An 18,104-nucleotide genomic window follows, 5' to 3' on the forward strand; every position below is an offset into this window, starting at 1 on the left:
ATTAACCACACATCTCAGGAATGGTCGAACTGAGACTTCATTTACACTCATACACATCATCCTCTGAAGTAATACCTGAACGGTAATTCCCAGAGGTTAAAGGAAAAAGAAAAGACCCATATCTCTGTGTCTCCTTGACTGATTGGGACCAAAATTAAATGACATCAATGCTCTGTATACAGAAATTATTGTGCCAAATTTAATCCAAACCAATCCTTCCAGTATGATGATGTCAAGTGAAAAAAGGACAACACATATATTCTTCCAGAAGTTTTCAATGCTTTACTTATAATATAGTTCACTGTATCGCTGGAAAAGTGATATGGAAAATAGAGGATAGCTGTTTACAGGGTGGTTTTTAAAAAAGTAACAACTTTAGAATGAGGTATTCAGTATCTACAGATTAATTAAACAAGATTAATTTAATAAACAATTAACAATTTAGAAGACTATGCAGTTGAAATACAAAATAAATAAATAAACACTGCAATAGAATTAAAACATTAACAATTGATGTCATTGAAACAATAAACACTCACTGATGTATTATTAATAACGTAAATTCACTTTAGATGAAATAAAAATTATAGAGAAACATTGTTGAAATGAAACAATAAATCTACGGTCCCAATGAGTTATTTGTATCTAATTTACTAAGTATTAAATAACAACACCTTTCATCATCATCTTCAGGTGATGTAATATCTTTAGTGTATTTTAATGAAGTGAAAAATTCACACGCTACAGTGTTATGTTTAAAGACTGTAAGAACAACTTTTTCCATTTTATTGTAGAAAGCTATTTTTTCTAATAAATTCATAAACCACTTTCCTAAACCCATTCCACGAACACTTTCTTTTATCTGCAACTCATAGCAATAAAGGACTGGATATTTGTAATCTATATCAAACCTAAAATGTGAAAAGCCTACAATTTCATTGCTGCAATTTTTTGCAATTAGATACCATGCCATTTTATCAGTCATTTCAGTTTTCTTTTTTTCAAAATCCCAACCCCAATTACATTCACTGTATAACTGTTTCATATTCTTTTCTTCAATAATTAACAAAGTATCTAACGTATCATGATCTATGTCACAAATTCTCTTACACTCAAAGTGAAAGTTTAAACCATTATTATTAAACATGGCAGATGAAGAAAATGGTTTTAATGGATCTTTTAATTTATTTGCATTTAAAACATTTTCCTGGGCAATAATCAATCTATTTGTTTTCTTCTTAACATGCTTTTTCAATCCTATTTTGTTATAATTATTAACCTGAAAAAAAAACTAATATTAATTAAATAACAACAAAAATAATTCAACCTAATGAGTATTTGATCATAGCTATATATATATATATATATATATATATATATATATATATATATATACAGGCGCAAGAATGTGTGTGTGAGGTTTGTATGTAAAAGGAATGTAGGTTGAAAGGTTGTATCTTAAGTATGTAAAAGGTGTATATATTTATTTATTGTACTTAAATGTCCACACAAATTAATCAAACAGTTTAGTCCTGCACAGTTTACAAAAAAAAGCAACAGTTTTACAACAACAAAAAAATCTTATAAAAACATCATATAGTGTTAGACAGTAAAAATCTTTCCAACATCATCCTGATATAGAGTTCTCAAAAAAATTTAAACAGATTTCAAATGTTTAATTCCGAAACATTATAAAAGACAGAAACACATATCATACATCAATAAATAGAGGAAGGTTAAAAATTTTAAAAGCCTACCTATTAGTTCCATACAGCAGGACATTTTTGTTAACATGATAATGGTAACACTACAGAAGTCTTTTTACGGTCTAACAATTTGCAAAGAATGAATCCAGTGTTCACATGAAGGTAAACTCATTATCGGTTCAACGAATGATGCCTTTTTATAAACAAATTTACAAGCAGCAAAAAAAAAATATTTAGAAGTGGGATTATCCAAACAGAAAAACACTAATTACCATAGCATGTTAGTTGAAAATTTTGAGTGTATCTGAGCTCCAATCAAACACAGCCCTAGGAAAACCTACAACATAAGTAAGCAATGAACTCTGAATAATCAATTCTTCAACTATGTTACATTGTGTTTTCTTAAAAATGCATCTATATATGATGCTGTAAAAATTCCATTCTGGCAACCGTAATACAAGATTTGACAAATGAAGCAATGTTTTTTATCTTTCTGATAAAGCATACTGGCACAATATTAGAATCTGTGGGAGAGAAAATCCTTGTACTTTCAAACATGAAAGAGAATCATCAAAGCTGAATTTAAACACAATTCCTGTAAGCAAAATTTATGACATCTCTTTTATGCTGACCAAAGTGTGACTAGAATTTTGTATCATAATGAGCTACAAAACTGGCTGTTTTTCGAAGAAAATTCAAATGACTTCATTTTCAATCAATAGTTTGAAAGTCCAAGATTTTCAAATCATGGATTGTAGCCCATCTCGTTTCCACAGGTCTGATGTTAGGTAAACAATACCATTCTAGTACAGTGGATTAGAAGATCCTGCTCATTGCCTGTAGCATTTCTGTTATTTTTCAAGACTTGAGACATCGAACAGTTAAAGCTGTGAATTCAATACCTAGGAACAGTTAATTCATGTTTGGCAAGAAATAATTCTGACAACTATCATGTAACAAATGGTGCTCATATTAAGAGTACACTAAATTGAGGAACATACCCTTATCCATTAATGTGGATGTGTTTCTATTTGAAATCTGTTCCTTCTTTTGTAAACCAAGTACTTTATCAGGATCTTTTTATTAACATTTTGTCAATATTGTTATGTAATGATGTGTTTTACATTGTCACCTGATTAAAAATGTAAATAATTCACAGTATGATTTTAAATTAGGAGGTCGATAGAGTGTTCAATACTGGTAATTTTATCTACATGTCATCTCATCCTGATCCCCACAGGAAGACAACTGCCTTGTGATTATTTCATGAACCTGGTTGCCACACCACCCCGTCTGTTCGTAGCCCTGATGGGTTTTACCGGAGGTTGTCTTTTAGATCCTCAAACACATCACAGTCATCAGTTTGGCCTCTTATCAGGATGACACCAATGCAAATGCCTACGCAGACATTTCCATCAATGTAATTACACAACTTACTATTGCCTTCGTATGGCCCCTTACAACCACAACCACCTACTATAATTTACAACTCTCAACTATCAAATTAATGGATTTTCAGAAGAGTGATACTTGCACCTTCCTCTAACACTGAAGATTTCACACTAAAACTCTTCCCATATCTGTATATAAATCTATATCTACTTCTTAATTTTATTCTGACTAGGTGATAAAACTTAAGGAAATCATCATGAAAGCAGTACAATTTTTTCAAAAAATTAGCAGCCTATATGCAATCGCTTTGTAACACGTTTTTGGGAATAAAATAGTAGAATTGTATAATAATAAGTAATTGTATAATGTAATAGTACAATTGTGTAGAATTTGGTACCATGACAACTTTTTTGATATTAAAACAATCGGACATCAATGATACAGTTCATATGATTACTTAGACTTAAAAAAAAATAGAATTTGAATCTTACATAATCACTCCCAAAAAAAAATCATCATTCAGACTAACTGAAGTAGATAATCAAATAACAGTACCATTTTTAACTCGTCATCATGGTACCAATGTTTGGCGAGGGGTAAGATTCTTCCTGCTTCAACTAATGGTTTTTTTTTATTCTGCATCTGGTGTTTTTGTTACAGGTTAAAAAAAAATAAAAATAACATAAGGTTTATAAAATAAAAGAATTTATTGCAGTAATTTGTCTATTTTAAGTTTAAGTGACAATTCTGCTGAATGGTTTGTAATTCAGTTACATCTTACCAGGTGTGTAAATATGAAACCGGAATTTTTGTATAGAAAATACACATTTATTGTATGAAAATGATAAAATATATTTTATTCAAAATACTTTCCATGATTAGTTCTACATTTTCCTCATCTCTCTAACAATTTAAGAAAGCCACGTCAAAAAACCGGTTGCTCTTTTAAGGCATTTTTAAGTCATTGAGCCATTTTTGTACATTTTCATAAGAAGTGAAGCACTGCTCAGCAATTGCGTATCCCATCGATGCAAATAAATAGTAGTCGAATGGAGCCAAGTCTGGTGAGTAAACCGCATGTGAAAGTATTTCTCAACTGAACACCTGAATTGTTTCCTTGACCGGGTTTGCTGTGTGTGATTGGTGCATTATCATGAAGCAAAATAACTTGTGTTGCCTTTTTTGATATTCTGGTAGTTTTCAAGTAATGCTTGATTCAAATTGATCATTTGCTGTCAGCAGCATTCAGTATTAATGGTTTCCCCAGGTTTTAGCAGCTCATAATAGGTCATACCCTTCTGATCCCACCAAACACAGAGTATTGTCTTCTTTCCATAGTGATTTGGTCTTGAAATTGATGTCAATCGTTCACCTGGAGTTACCCATGATCTTTGATGCTTAGGATTCTCAAAACATATCCACTTTTCATCACCTGTCGCAATTCAAAGGAGAAATGACTTTCTTTTGTACCTGGCGAGCAGCATTTCGCAAGTGGTTTTTCGCTTTGCTTGCTGTGTCAGTTAGTTCATGTGGAACCCATTTTCCCATCTTTGGATCTTTCCCATGGAGATGGCTTCTTGTGTTACATTTAATTGATCTGTGAGTTGTTGCATTTGAGCATCATCCTCATCCAACAATGCTTGCAATTTACTGTCTTCAAACTTTTTCTGTGGTCTTCCACCTTCTTTGTTTCTCACATCAAAATCGCCACTTTACAATTTTTTAAACCACTCAAAGCACTGTGATTTACCAAGAGCATGTTCCAAAAGCACCGTAAGCTTCGACAAGCATTCGATGTAATTCTGCAGCAGTTTTCTTTAAATGGTAACAGAAAATCAATGCTGTTCACAAATCGTAGTTTGTAGGTACAAAACTCGACATGTTCAATGCTAATTAAAACTATGCTATTATATGAAACTTGTATTGTTGGGAGTTGAAAATCTTTTTCAGCTGTCAAAGAAAGAAAATGGCACCAATGATGCGGTTTGATGGTAACTACAATGACAGGTAGGGCCATCTACAGGCCAAATCCAGTTTCATATTTACACACCAACTACTATCACATTTGCCAAGTGATTAGTTACTCATTTAGGAACCCTAATCACTAGGCATATGTGTATCTGTTTATTTTGGAGGAAAAACAATCTTTGTTGCAGTATACTGGTTTTAAAAAAAAAATATTGGGGTTATAATTTGTTATAAATCTTTTAGATGAGATATAGTGTTGAGTTATGGAGAGAATCAAAGAGCAAAAAGGACAGTAAGTTGCATATAAGGTCATAGATCCTTTAACTTTCCTCTTAATAGTACCATTATCAAAGATGATGACTCCTGAACAGAAAGCCTTCTGTATTTTACTAAATGTGAAACTATACTTGCAGTTCAACATGTATTCCATAGAGTAATTAATTGTGATCCTCCATGTGATAATAACATTCATCAATAACATAATCAGTTTAAACAACTGGATGTCTGTGTACAGGGAACAGTATGGAATGACCGAGGATATCTGAAGAAAATGTTGAACATGTGAGGTAGTTTTTCCTGTGCAGTCCTAAAAAATCTGTTAAGAAGGCCAGCCATGAGTTAGTAATGCTGATGATGTGGAATGTTTATGTAAGGAAATGGTTATATGTGTGTTCATACCATTTACAGTTTTCGAAGCCTACTGATTACACTGTGCATGCCGACTATAATAATCTAAATTTTGCAGCATGAAGATGATGACTTCCTTGATGAAAATTGTTGATGTTGTGTTTAGTGATGAGTCAACATTTCATCTTAGTGAGAGTGAGGATGGGATAGAGCAAGGGTTTGGGCAAGATAGGGCACAGGATTTTATTTGGCAACAAGATGGTGTGCCTCCATTGGCATAACTCTGAATGAGATGGGCTAAATGATGTTTACTCCAACTTCTGGAATGGTTGGCATAGACCCTATGACAGAGCTTGTTTATGATGGCTCCCAAGGCCATCTGATCTAATCTCATGTGATTTTTTTTCCTTTGGGGATTTATAAAGGATCTTGTGTATGTGCCTCCATTACCTACAGGTCTACCCTACTTGAGGCAAAGGATTGAGCAGCTATCTCTTCTTAATATTCCAGACATGTTGGTTAAAATATGAAATAAACTATTCAATAGGTTGGATGTGTCCCCCATGACAAAGGGTACTCTCATTGAACAATTGTAAGAAAAAGGTGTAAGAGTAACTCTTTCATTTTATTTGTGATTCATAACTGTAAGTCAAAGTTAAGAAATGTTAAATAGCTTTCAAGCCTAACATCCCCCTTTTATTTAATATCCCTAAAGAGGATATTAAAAATAAATTCCTTCAATAGCAGTCCAAGACACAATTTTTTTTCCAAAATTAAGCAAAATTTTCAATACCACCAGTAAAATATAATTTGTTAAAACCAGTGTTTGTTTCTTTGATTTAATTGCTTGATGTTACCTTAATTACAGCAAGACTTTATTTCATGTTTGGATACAGGAAGTGGTTAGTCCAAATGATGATCATTTTTGCATACACATTCTTCAGTTTGTTACTGAAATTCCACAAAGCGAGTTTTGTGAAGAAATTCTTTAATTTTTTTTTAATATGGTAACTTGGTAAAGAATAATAGTGCTAAAATATCGGCTACGCATTACTAGCCAATCAGAGAGCAGGATTCTGGTCACGTGACCTAAGCCCCCTCAACCGCCACACTAATTCGCCATTTAGGATCCTCATAGACCACCATCTTGAATTCCCCTTCTCCATGGTCAATCATCTTGGATCCCTCAACGTAGTCCATCATCTTGGATCCCTCAACGTAGTCCATCATCTTGAATTTTCCCCCTCCCAAGTCCGCCATCTTGGAATTTCCCTTCTTTCCTGTGAGAAATTCCTTTTCCCTGGTTGTTTTAAGATGTGTAAAAAATAAGTTATAGACGTACCTCGAGGATGGTCCTAATCGTTGTGGCTGTCGCACCGGGAGGCATCGAGGTCCTCTCTCGTCGAGACTCGTAAACCAGGAAGCGGTGCACGCGCAGACGTGCGCATACATCATTGTTGTAGTGCGATGCTTGCGCGTGCATCAGCGGAGCAGAGGGAGTAGATGTATACGGTGCGAGGTTTGGCGCGCGACTGAAGAACACGGCCTAAGGTCGAGCATCGGTTTTTGAACAGCCGTTACAGTTGTACGCGCGAAAAGTTCCACGTCCCGTCGACCAATCGCAGCGCTCGGATTCGAAGCGGCGCATGCACACTAGCAACTCCGTTCCTCCCTCCAACCAGTATATTAATTCTATCTTTATTTTTTTTGCAAAAATAAATTCTTTAATCAAATTAAAATGCAGATAACGTGTTAGATAAAAATATATTATATTATAATACGAAAGCATATTTACACAAAATTTATTTATTTTTAAAATAAATTTTATGGTCTTATTTAAGAAAGCATTTTCTTTAATATACTTAGAATTATTTATGCATACATATCGCCTTCTTTATTGTGAATTGTTTATATTTATTTAATATTAATACCATAAACACATTTATATTTTTTTATATTTAAATAAATTTATATTTTGTAGTTAGTTGTACATGTATAATTTACAAGACATAATAATAACTCGGCAAAGTTAACGAAAACTCTTCATTAAATATTTCTTATTTAACAAGATCAGCATGTACAATGCAATTACTTCATGCACAAAATACAATCCTTCAAATCAGAGAGATAATCCTACTAAATAAAAACATGTTAGATAAACGTAACTGATTTAACTGATATTTTGGAACAGATCCAAACATCAGTCTTATTACGGTAATAACTACGTAATACTCTCCATTAAAGTTTTACATTAAAAATCAATAACACAAATTAAGCTCAACTGAAACATCAAACAACAGAATTACAATATTTATCCGGCGACTAGAAGGTATATAAATTAAGAAAACAAAAAACTTAATTAAAAATAATTACAGAGTTGAATAAAAATAATAACAAAAACAAAGAGTAAAGAACATTGATTACATGTAATTTACATTCACAATTTATTTAACAGTAATAATGAAAGTAATAAATAATTATTTATATGGAAGTAACTGATCAAGGCTCTCTTCGTTTACTCTTCCCGTCCAGCCAGGCACCCTCGCTGTTTTTTTTAATGTTTATTAGAATAATACTGATAAATAACAATTAAAGCCTAAAAACTATCTTTCCTCTGATATTTCCCTCGTTTTTGACATAGAGTCCTGATTATGCTTATAGTGTAAACGAATATATACATTTTGGTTCCCCTTTCCATTACCCTAGAATACCTTATCTCGGAAAGGGGTCAAAATAGAGAGCTGTAAGTCAGATATGTTATGTATTAGATCGTCATCCAAGAAGACTAAGGGCTAGGGCTCCTTTATGGGTTAAAATCTTTCCTTGGACAACACAAATGTATTCTGAAAATTTGAAAGCAATCGGTCGGTTTGTTTTCACATGATTCTGTTGTAAATGAACAGAAATGCTACCAACTTTCGCATTTATGGTTTGACAACCAACATCGAATGTTAGTTATGATACGTCTAATAAATTACTAAGTTAATTCGATTATCGGCAACTATGTAAATTTTTTATCTTTCCATGAAATCTAAACTGTGCTAACAACAAACCCGATTTTATGAAAACAATGTTTTTGCAGTACAAAAGAAATACAAGGTTGTGAATAACTAACCGAAGAAGAAATTAAGGTATATCTAAATTCTAATGACAAAAACAATTATACTGATAAAATCTAAATTAATGAAATAACTTCAATATGTGTTATAAATATATCATATATTATCTTTGATAATAATAATAATAAAGTAAATTACTTTATATAAGCAACATTTAACGATTTTTAAATAAAATCAATAAATTATTGTTTATTTTTTTAAATATATAAAACATATTAAGATAACATTAAATAATTATCGTACTTTTTTTAATTGCAACAATTATACCCAAATAAAAAATAACAATTAAAATATCAACCGTTTTTAATTTATGTCAAGAAAAATTTATTCCAAAACTACTGATTTCTAAGGAAAACAATGAATTTATTCAAAATGATCTTTCTCAAAAATCGTTTTACACTGAGAAAAGATCAAAATATGATTTGGTTTCATTTTTCCCAAAAAACTTTTATCCCTACTTAATTTTCAATCAACAAAAGATTAAATATTAATAAAATTGAGCTGTTTAAAAAAAAAAAAAAAAAATACAACTGAAGATAAACACAATTGGGAAAACATTTTGTAATGATCCAGCTGTCTGTAACTTGAAAATGTGAAATATATTTCAATCTCAGAATTCTATTTTAAAATATAAGAAAAAGGTTTTTCAAGTACTTCTTCATAATTTAATGTAGATGTTGAATACTGTAATTTATACACAACACATAAGTCAGTCTACCATGTTTTTCATTTTCATATGCCATGAAATTAGAATCAATTTCTTCAACTATTTTTTCCAATTCTTCCACGATCTATAAAATTAATAAAAGAATAATTTTATTTCTGTTAAATGTAACATATTACAGTATGCAAGCTGTCATCATTGAAGAGTTCTACATTACTAGTTACAGAAAAAAAAATCATTCACTATTTAACAAATATAACCTGTCGGTTTTAAAACTGGAAGATCCATTTAGAGGCTACATAAAAATATATAACCGTGACTTTGATTTCTGAACTGGCAGTGAAATTAACTTTACATTTTAGCCTATTGTTATTCGGTCGTAAAACCAAGGTTATTTCGTGTTTTTTTTTAATTATCGCTTAAGGGGAGACACCGTCGAAAATGAAAATTTATTGATTTTTATAGATTTTACCATCAAAATATAATTTGAAATCCCGCTTTCCAACGGTACCTAAATTATGTTTATATGATAATTAAAAATATTTTTATTAACTTCTTTAGCAACACATGTTTTTTGGACTTTTTCCTATTTTTATACGATCCGCAGCATTATTTTTGTCCACCAGGTGATACGTCGTGGTGGTAAATTTAACAAAGCCAAAGCAGAAGGTTCTAGATATACACATGGTATTGGATTGAGTGAAGAAATTTTAAAGCTGTCAAACCTATTTATGAAAACCTATCTCATTGTGAATAATTGAAAAAATGTCTTCGTGGTATCATGCAGAATCCAAATGAGTTTTAACAATATAGACTGGACAAAAATTTCTAAAAAATGTATTTGTTACAATAAAAACTCTATCTCTTAGAGTGTATGATGGCTACTACAGTAAGCTTAGTCTTAAAAAAATTCAACTTAACATTTAGTGAAGACACTGCACACGCTTGATTCCATTCACAACAGGAAAGCAAAATATGCACACCAAGAACTAATTAAAGAAAAAAGGAAGACAAAGAGACAAGTAAAAAGAAGACTGCAGCCAGATGAAGAGCTAGACTATGGATCAGGCAAGTTTTAATAGTTGTTCCATTCCACGTCAAGCCGTCCGGTGCTGCGATTTAGTGGGTGCTAGCGCTCACCGATGAGTTCAGCTCGTACTAGTTCGGCGCTCGATCTGATCCAAGGCGGTCACGTCGTACTCTTAGTCCGGATGGAGTCCATTCTTTGTTCGGATGAACGTTAGCTTTAATGTTTTATTTATTTTTATATGCCAAATTATACGTGATGTTACAATTCATTTCATTAACTGACAAGACGACAATCCATTAAACCATTATCCAACAAACAAGGCGCTGTCTTCATTCATCACCTATGATCATACACTCCAACCTCGCTCTAAAATCTATCAATAGTCAACATAAACTTTAAAGCTTATTTCCCATAAACTTGATTTTTTTCATACTTGCATACCTTTTTCTCAAAAATACTTCATATAGGAGCATGAAATTTCGACAGTACCATACTAGGGATATTTTGCAAGACTGGAACTAAAATCATAGCCGTATGTCAATATAAAATAGTTATGATAAAATCAAATGAAAAATGAACAACTTTTTGGGACATTTAAAAAAATTGAATAAAGGTAAATTTTAAGACAGACAGAATATTGTAGTTAGGCGTTTGTAGCTAGTGCCTTAAAATATGTGGTCAAAATATGAGAGTTGTACCTCAAAAAAAGTTTTCTAAAAAAGGAACAAAGTTGGTTAAAATAACATTGTGAAAATAGGACGGTAAGTCTCCCCTGAATGTTTTAGCTATATCGCCCACTTTGTACGATCCGGTCAGTAGTTATCTTCAAGGTCATTGCTATTGGTAAGGGTAATTATGATATGTTATTTAAGATGGCTGCAGTATTCATAATTCATTACTGAATGACATTGTTTCTGTTATTAACAGCAAAAAAAGTAATACCACATACATTATTAATGGAAAATAATATTACTTATAAATCATTTACAAGATATATATGGAAAATAAATGACACTGATTCAGTTATTATAAAAAAAATTGTTATTTACGTTATTTTACTGCTGAGGTTCAATGGTGTGGTTACCCATCACATTTCGTCAATAAATGGCGCAAACTCCAATAATCAGCATTGTGTTATCATCAATATCGTAATATTTATAAATGTGGTTATAGTAGTAATCAAACGTCATAGATTTACACCACGTTTCCCAATCTTTTATATCGAATTTTAATTATTTTTCATTAAAAATCTATATTTAACTGATCAAAAATCATATAATTGCATTTTTCCTCTATAAATCTACTACCCACATTTACATGTGCAGACACTTCTTGTTTTTTTTGTCAAGGCCTTCCGACGCACATTCGTGGTCGTGTGACATACAATCTTCATTGTTGTCATTCAACTGATCCCATCGCCACCATGCCCCGTCATAAGTAATCGTGCAGGTGTTGCAGTTTAACTGTAATACATCTAAACGTGGATACCTTCTGTTCTATTTACCACTATAATCCACATTTAAATACAATAGTCGTTATATAATTTTTGTCATCTAGCAAATACGCTTAAATAAAATAATAGTTCGTTGATTAAATTATCAGTGACTATTCGTTTACCGCAGGCCTTACGCATGTTATATATGCACTTGTGATCTTCACCCCCATATGTCATAGTAATATAAAATATTATACGTTTTTCGCAGCCTAGACTCTTCACACATTAAGTACGGCATTATTACTGCTTCTACGTTATAGTATTCCATATCTGGATTATCGGCCAACATTCGATATATAACATGATGATCACGTTTCGCTTTGATGACGTTTAATACTGTGCAGACGTATAAATGGCAAATGTACCATATGGTACCACGTATCTGTGTGTGGTAACACAAAGGTTATATCTTAGTACATACTCGAATACATTTTTTTTTAATAGATGAAAGAAAACAAATTTATTAGTATTTGATTGAAATATTTATTTCATTATATCTAGTAATAATTTTCTTTTATTTTCTGTTATATATATATATATATATACACACACACACACATACAACAGAACATATTTATGTAGCTGAAAAGAAAACACAATTGTTAGTAGATATAATGAAATATATATTTATTTATTTGCCCACCATTTAACGTTGCCGTCAGATCGTTTAGCCTCCATCTTCAGATGGTCCAGCACGGAGGTCCTGTGCTGTTTGAGAACTCTTACAACGTCAATGAAATTGCAGTACATTAGATCCCACCTGAAGAGGATCATGTTGGCGGAGGGGGGAGTTTGGGTCCGTTAACCAAGCTCCACCTTTATTGAGTCTGGTATTTGGGCATGTATAGCTGTAACCGAGGCTGCTGCTGCTGCTGCGCGTGTGTATAGATTTTGAAATTTATACACCACACACTGAGATAACAATTATTTTATTTGACTTATATATTTTGATAAATAAGGCGTTGGATGTGGGAAGGTCACAATTAACTGACGTTCGACCTTAGCCTGCGCTCATTATTCGCGCACCAAACCTAGCACTGCAAACATCTACGTCGTTCCGCTGATGCACACACGCGCACGCGCACGTCTACAAATTCACCGCCACCTGATTTGCAAGTGTCGACGGGAGAGGGCCTTGACGTGGAGATACCTCCCCGTGCGTGCGACCTCGATGACGAGAATGATACTCAACGTACGTCATTTATGTTATAATATATGTTAATTGCGAGAGAAAATTAATGTTTTATCTTTTTTACAAAACAGATATTTAAATTAATTTATACAATAATTTTTTTTAATAATAAATCATTTATTGATTAATTATGAAAATAAATAATTTATTTTTAATTGACGAAAAAATTTATTATAATTGCAATAGAATAACAAATATTTTATTTTATTTATACAAGAAAATCTTCGAGGCCAAAATCCTGCTCTATCCGGTATTTAAGCACTACTAATAATCTCACTGTGAAAGATTATGCAAATGAGCCAGCCACAGAATTTTTCAACAATGAGAAATAAGATGCTTGGGAAATATTTTCTAAGAATATTCACTGAAGCACTTGATGTACTGGCATTCACTCCATTTTGTTGGAACCAAATCCATCCAGGATTAATGCTAAGTTCTGGCAAGTGGAAGTAACATAATGTAATTTACAAAATTAACAGTTACATTCCATTGAAACAAACTGATTTATTATACTGAAACTGCCTGCTTCATAATACATGGTAACATGTTCAGAATGAATGAAAGGTCAAGTTATTTTGGATGTTAGATGACAAATATAAAAAATTCTGTCTGTTTAAACAAGACATGTGAAAATAGTTGATTTAACATTTAAAAATTCATAACACTTTTCTGCTAAGTTTTCTGTTTTGTTTTTAATAATAAAAGTTGATTTTTTTTTTGTTTTTCATACACTTTATAACATCAATTTTCTCAGAATTAAATTTGCTACAATCTTGATAATAAAATGCATTTTTAGTCATTTAACACAAACTTGTTGCACATCAAACCTAAAAAAAATGTGCTTTTCTTCACTGAATTTTTCTGTTTTACATTAGATATCTAATAAACTATAGGAGATATATTTCTTGAACCTGTTTATTCAAATTTTCAGGTCAAAGACATTAAGAAATCATCAAATTTATCCCTCATATAATCCCTTAAAATTTTCATATATTCTGATTTCACAGAGAGAACTGAAATTCAAACAAAATTTTTCACTAGCCGTAACTTTATAACAAAGCATTTTTGAACATATATTTACAAGAACATTTTTCCTTATTTCAAGTTCTAGAATCAGTTCCCAAATTATTTCCCTTTCCTCCTGAATCATCTTATATATCATTATTTTCCAGTTGTTGATTGTGTTGAGCATGTTAAAATTGTTTGAATAATTAGTATTAGTTCCATTTAAATTGGATGTTTTAAGATTTATATATCAATTTCTCACATAAAGTATTTTATTGAAATTTGGTAAGTTTTTTATCATCATTGATCACATCTTCTATTCTTCCAACTCTCTTTAATTTTCAACCAATTCTGTCTTTTTCTCTTGACCATTTTTATTATTACATCCTCCATTTCCTTTTTGGATCCCTTCATAATCTTGTACCTTCTTTGTGAAATTTGTTTCTGTTCTCTATATCTACATGGAATTTCAAGATCTTCTTTGATTTGTATGAACCACCTAATGTTTGTTTTATCTCCAATTTATTCGTCAAAAATTTCTTGGTTAGTCTGTTAAGGCTTTCATTATTGATAATGTCCATAAAAGGCCAGTTTTAATACAGCGTCTGTGAGTCTTCAGTTTTGAGGAGAATTTACCATTTTGCATTTTCCAATGGTGATCTGTTTACTTTAGCCCAAGTATCTTTCTTACTGTCCTTCTCTCACTATCTGATTTAGTGTTATACATTCTGCTCTATGCAGGACTTCAAGTCGTATTACTGAGGTGCAGTGCCTAATCTTAACCATCATCCATCTTTGCTGCATACACTCTTTGTCAAGGACTTCAGCAATTTGCTAAATCTTACTTTACTTAACCAACTTTGTTAAACGATTTCACCTAGAAATTTGAATTTCTCTATTTTCTTGATTTTTCCAAATTTTTATTCAATATATTTGGGAGATATTTATTTTTATATATTTGGGATATTGTTCTGTCTGATAGGTAATGTTTTCAAAAGATATCTGTAGTCCTATTTTTTGGCTGTTTCCTTCAGGATTTTTAGTTGTTTTTCTGCTGTTTCTATATCTTTAGTAAGTATTTTAAACAGTAAAATATTAGTTTTGGCTATTATAGAGGATTTTCTCTTTACTGATTGTTCTAATGAATTTACTTAAATTTTGGTTTACAAGACCAATGTTTTTTTTTTTTTTTAATTAGTTTGTTAAAGATTACATATTAATTTGGATTTTTTATAAGACAGTTTGGATTATTTGTTTGTAAGTATTTTTTAATATCTTTTAATATTGGAGTATTTATTTACTCTTTCTACTAAATATTTTCTTATTATTTTTTAATAATTTATTTAGTCTGGTGTTTGTGATGGTGTTGGTATTTCATTTTTGATTTTTAAAATGTATCTCCACAAATCATTATCAAACATTTTGAACATGGCTTCAGTGAAAGTTTTAAGTTTCCTCCAATCACTTGGGACATAAATACTCCTTGTGTTTTTGTATTTTTGTTGTAAAGAAGTTATAAACTTTTTAAATGGATACAAATAGTACGCCGTATTCATTGATCCATTTAATGGACCAATGAAACAGAAATGGCATTATGTGTTGAGTAAAACTCCACCATCTGGACGAAGCTTGAAACTCTATTTACTTGTAATTATAACCAATACAAAACTAGGATTTCCAGACTCTGTATTATGTTTTGAAAATTTTACAGAATAGTTATCTACCCTTTCCAGTGAATGCAACAACTTTTTGAAAAAGAATTTTTCTGTTTTAATTGTTCACTGTATGATACTCATTTCTATCAATGGAATATCTGAAGTTTTCTCACAGACTTATGTAAGGGTTAGTACTCATTACATACCTATTCTGCTTATTAAATTTCTGTCCATAGTTGTCAATAATGGCATTAATTTAAAAATATAAACTTTAAAATGATAATCAGAACCAAATTTCATAATAAACAATTTTTAATAACTTATTTCAAAATATTTTCAGTGACTGTGATTGTTCTCATACTGGTAACTGATATTACAGGCAAATTTTCTTTTGATCAAACAAGCATGCACGAGTTTTTAAAATACAGTGTAAAAGTATTCTACTGTATTCTAATTAACAACAGTAATTTAACAGTGTTAATTAAAAATAATTTATACACTAACTTTAATTAACAACAAATGGGATGTGTGGTGGGTTAATTATCAAATCCCCATTGTGTTAAGGCGGTTCAATGCAAAATAGTCACATTAGTAATAATCTGTAACATGTATGATGATAAATTCACATCACTGACTGTTCAAATTCATTAGTAAAAAATAAGTCCTCACCAAGTTGAGTTATTTATCAAAATAGTTGGCAATTAACAAGAAATAGAAACCTTCAGCTTAATATATTCTGCTTTAATAGATTTAAGAACAAACAACCCTCATTGCTTTCAACCACTAGTTTGGAATCTAATCTTACTAGAAGTAAATATAAACTCATAACAATAAGCCAGTAGGGTAATTCTGAATTAACCACACGGATCAACCTGAGACTGTACAAGACCACACTTCATTCACATTCATATGTATCATCCTCTGAAGTAATACCTTGGGGTGATTTCAGAGGCTAAACAGAAAAAAGAAAAAGAGAAGACTTTGATCTTGTACAAGTCCGCAATCTTGCAAACTTTGATCCGCTGTCGAAATATGCTTTCCGGCATTTACATCTTATGTTTTCCTAATCCTAGGCATATCTACTATGATATATTAAATTATAAAAAAATTTAATTATAATTACCAACAGCAGTAGCAACTAATTCTACATTTAAATTCCTAAGAAAATTGAGTACTAATTATTTTAAAACAGAAAATCTTCTTAAATATGCATTTTAAAATACAATTTTTATTTCTTATGTTTAAGCCGTTTATTTAATAACAACCTCTTCATATAAGGGAAAAATATGAGTATCACATTAAATTTAAATGGGTTGTTACTTCCTTCATTTCACAACTTAATCTACAGTTAATTAATCTTTCAATAAGAGCTCTACATTATGACCAGTAATTGGTGGAGGAAATATTGTTTAATGTTTGAAAAAATTTCATAAAAACATTACTGTCTAGTTTTTTGGATATGTGATTAACTAACCATATGAATTGTTATACAATATTATTATTAGTTGTGGTAGCCGCACACTTACACGTGTCTTTTCTTGAAATGGAGGTTAGTTCTTTTCATATACACACAACATGCAGAAAATAAAACAGATACAACCTCACAAAAACAATTCCATCAAATGGAAGATCCTCCACACATATATGTTTACTCTGATCCCTTTCGAAGACGATTTAATACAATAACGGTTTCACAAAATTTGATCATGTCACATAGGGATCTAAATTAGATGATTGATGTCCTAGAAAAGTAAATTTAATTAACATTTTCTCAACGAGTTTAATAAAAGAGAACAAGCATATACGATACATTTACTTAAAAAGGTAAACTCTTAAGTAGCTAATAAAAAACAAGTCACCTTTTTTCTACGCGGAACCATAATAAATATGTTTGTATACAATGTAATATTGTAGAACCAGGTTACTTAACCTTAACAATAATAAAATCACACGATAAAATAACTTCAATAAATCGTACTATAATAACAACCTAGAGTATCTGAACAATTCAAGATATATTGTCACTAAATAATAAACATCCTAAAGTAATGTAGTATGTTAAAGTATTTACAATTCTGAACTAGAAACGAACGTAAACAAAAGTAAACAGAAATGATCTTCGACCTTAGAACCAAGAGTGCATGTTCAGATTGCATACAATTTATTTTTATTAATTTGGATGATATATAAATAAAATCAGAACCATGAGGTAGACATTTATATTATCCAAATGAGTTTTTATTCGAGTATT

At 31.1% G+C, this 18,104-nt stretch overlaps 2 protein-coding genes across 5 annotated transcripts in view; one reads left to right on the forward strand and one right to left on the reverse strand.

Moving 5' to 3' along the window:
- The window catches only part of LOC142322688 (mitochondrial tRNA methylthiotransferase CDK5RAP1), an 82,721-nt gene that overhangs the window by 10,461 nt on the left and 54,156 nt on the right, over nt 1–18,104 (forward strand). The gene's annotated exons all lie outside the window — the stretch shown is intronic.
- Nucleotides 382–17,983, reverse strand: Naa40 (N-alpha-acetyltransferase 40). 4 transcript variants are annotated; one of them, XM_075361756.1, is made up of 3 exons: nt 17,713–17,983; nt 17,328–17,595; nt 382–1,279 (listed from the first exon to the last, which is right to left on the reverse strand). In XM_075361756.1, exons 2-3 carry the CDS (start codon nt 17,328–17,330, stop codon nt 620–622), a joined length of 663 nt encoding a protein of 220 aa, XP_075217871.1. In that variant the 5' UTR covers nt 17,331–17,595; nt 17,713–17,983; the 3' UTR covers nt 382–619. The 4 variants fall into 4 exon arrangements, with proteins under 4 accessions (XP_075217871.1, XP_075217865.1, XP_075217876.1 ...); XM_075361750.1 differs by lacking the exon at nt 17,328–17,595; XM_075361761.1 differs by lacking the exons at nt 17,328–17,595; nt 17,713–17,983 and adding an exon at nt 12,645–13,146.

The sequence above is a fragment of the Lycorma delicatula genome, chromosome 1 (genome assembly GCF_047948215.1).
Source record: "Lycorma delicatula isolate Av1 chromosome 1, ASM4794821v1, whole genome shotgun sequence".
Lineage (NCBI taxonomy): Eukaryota > Metazoa > Arthropoda > Insecta > Hemiptera > Fulgoridae > Lycorma > Lycorma delicatula.

Coding starts and splice junctions, on each gene's coding strand:
- Naa40 (XM_075361745.1), bottom strand. CDS start 7,176: ATGCACGCGCAAGCATCGCACTACAACAATGATGTATGCGCACGTCTG. Junction 1,280..7,035: donor CGATTAGGACCATCCTCGAG/GTACGTCTATAA, acceptor TTTTTTTTTCAG/GTTAATAATTATAACAAAAT.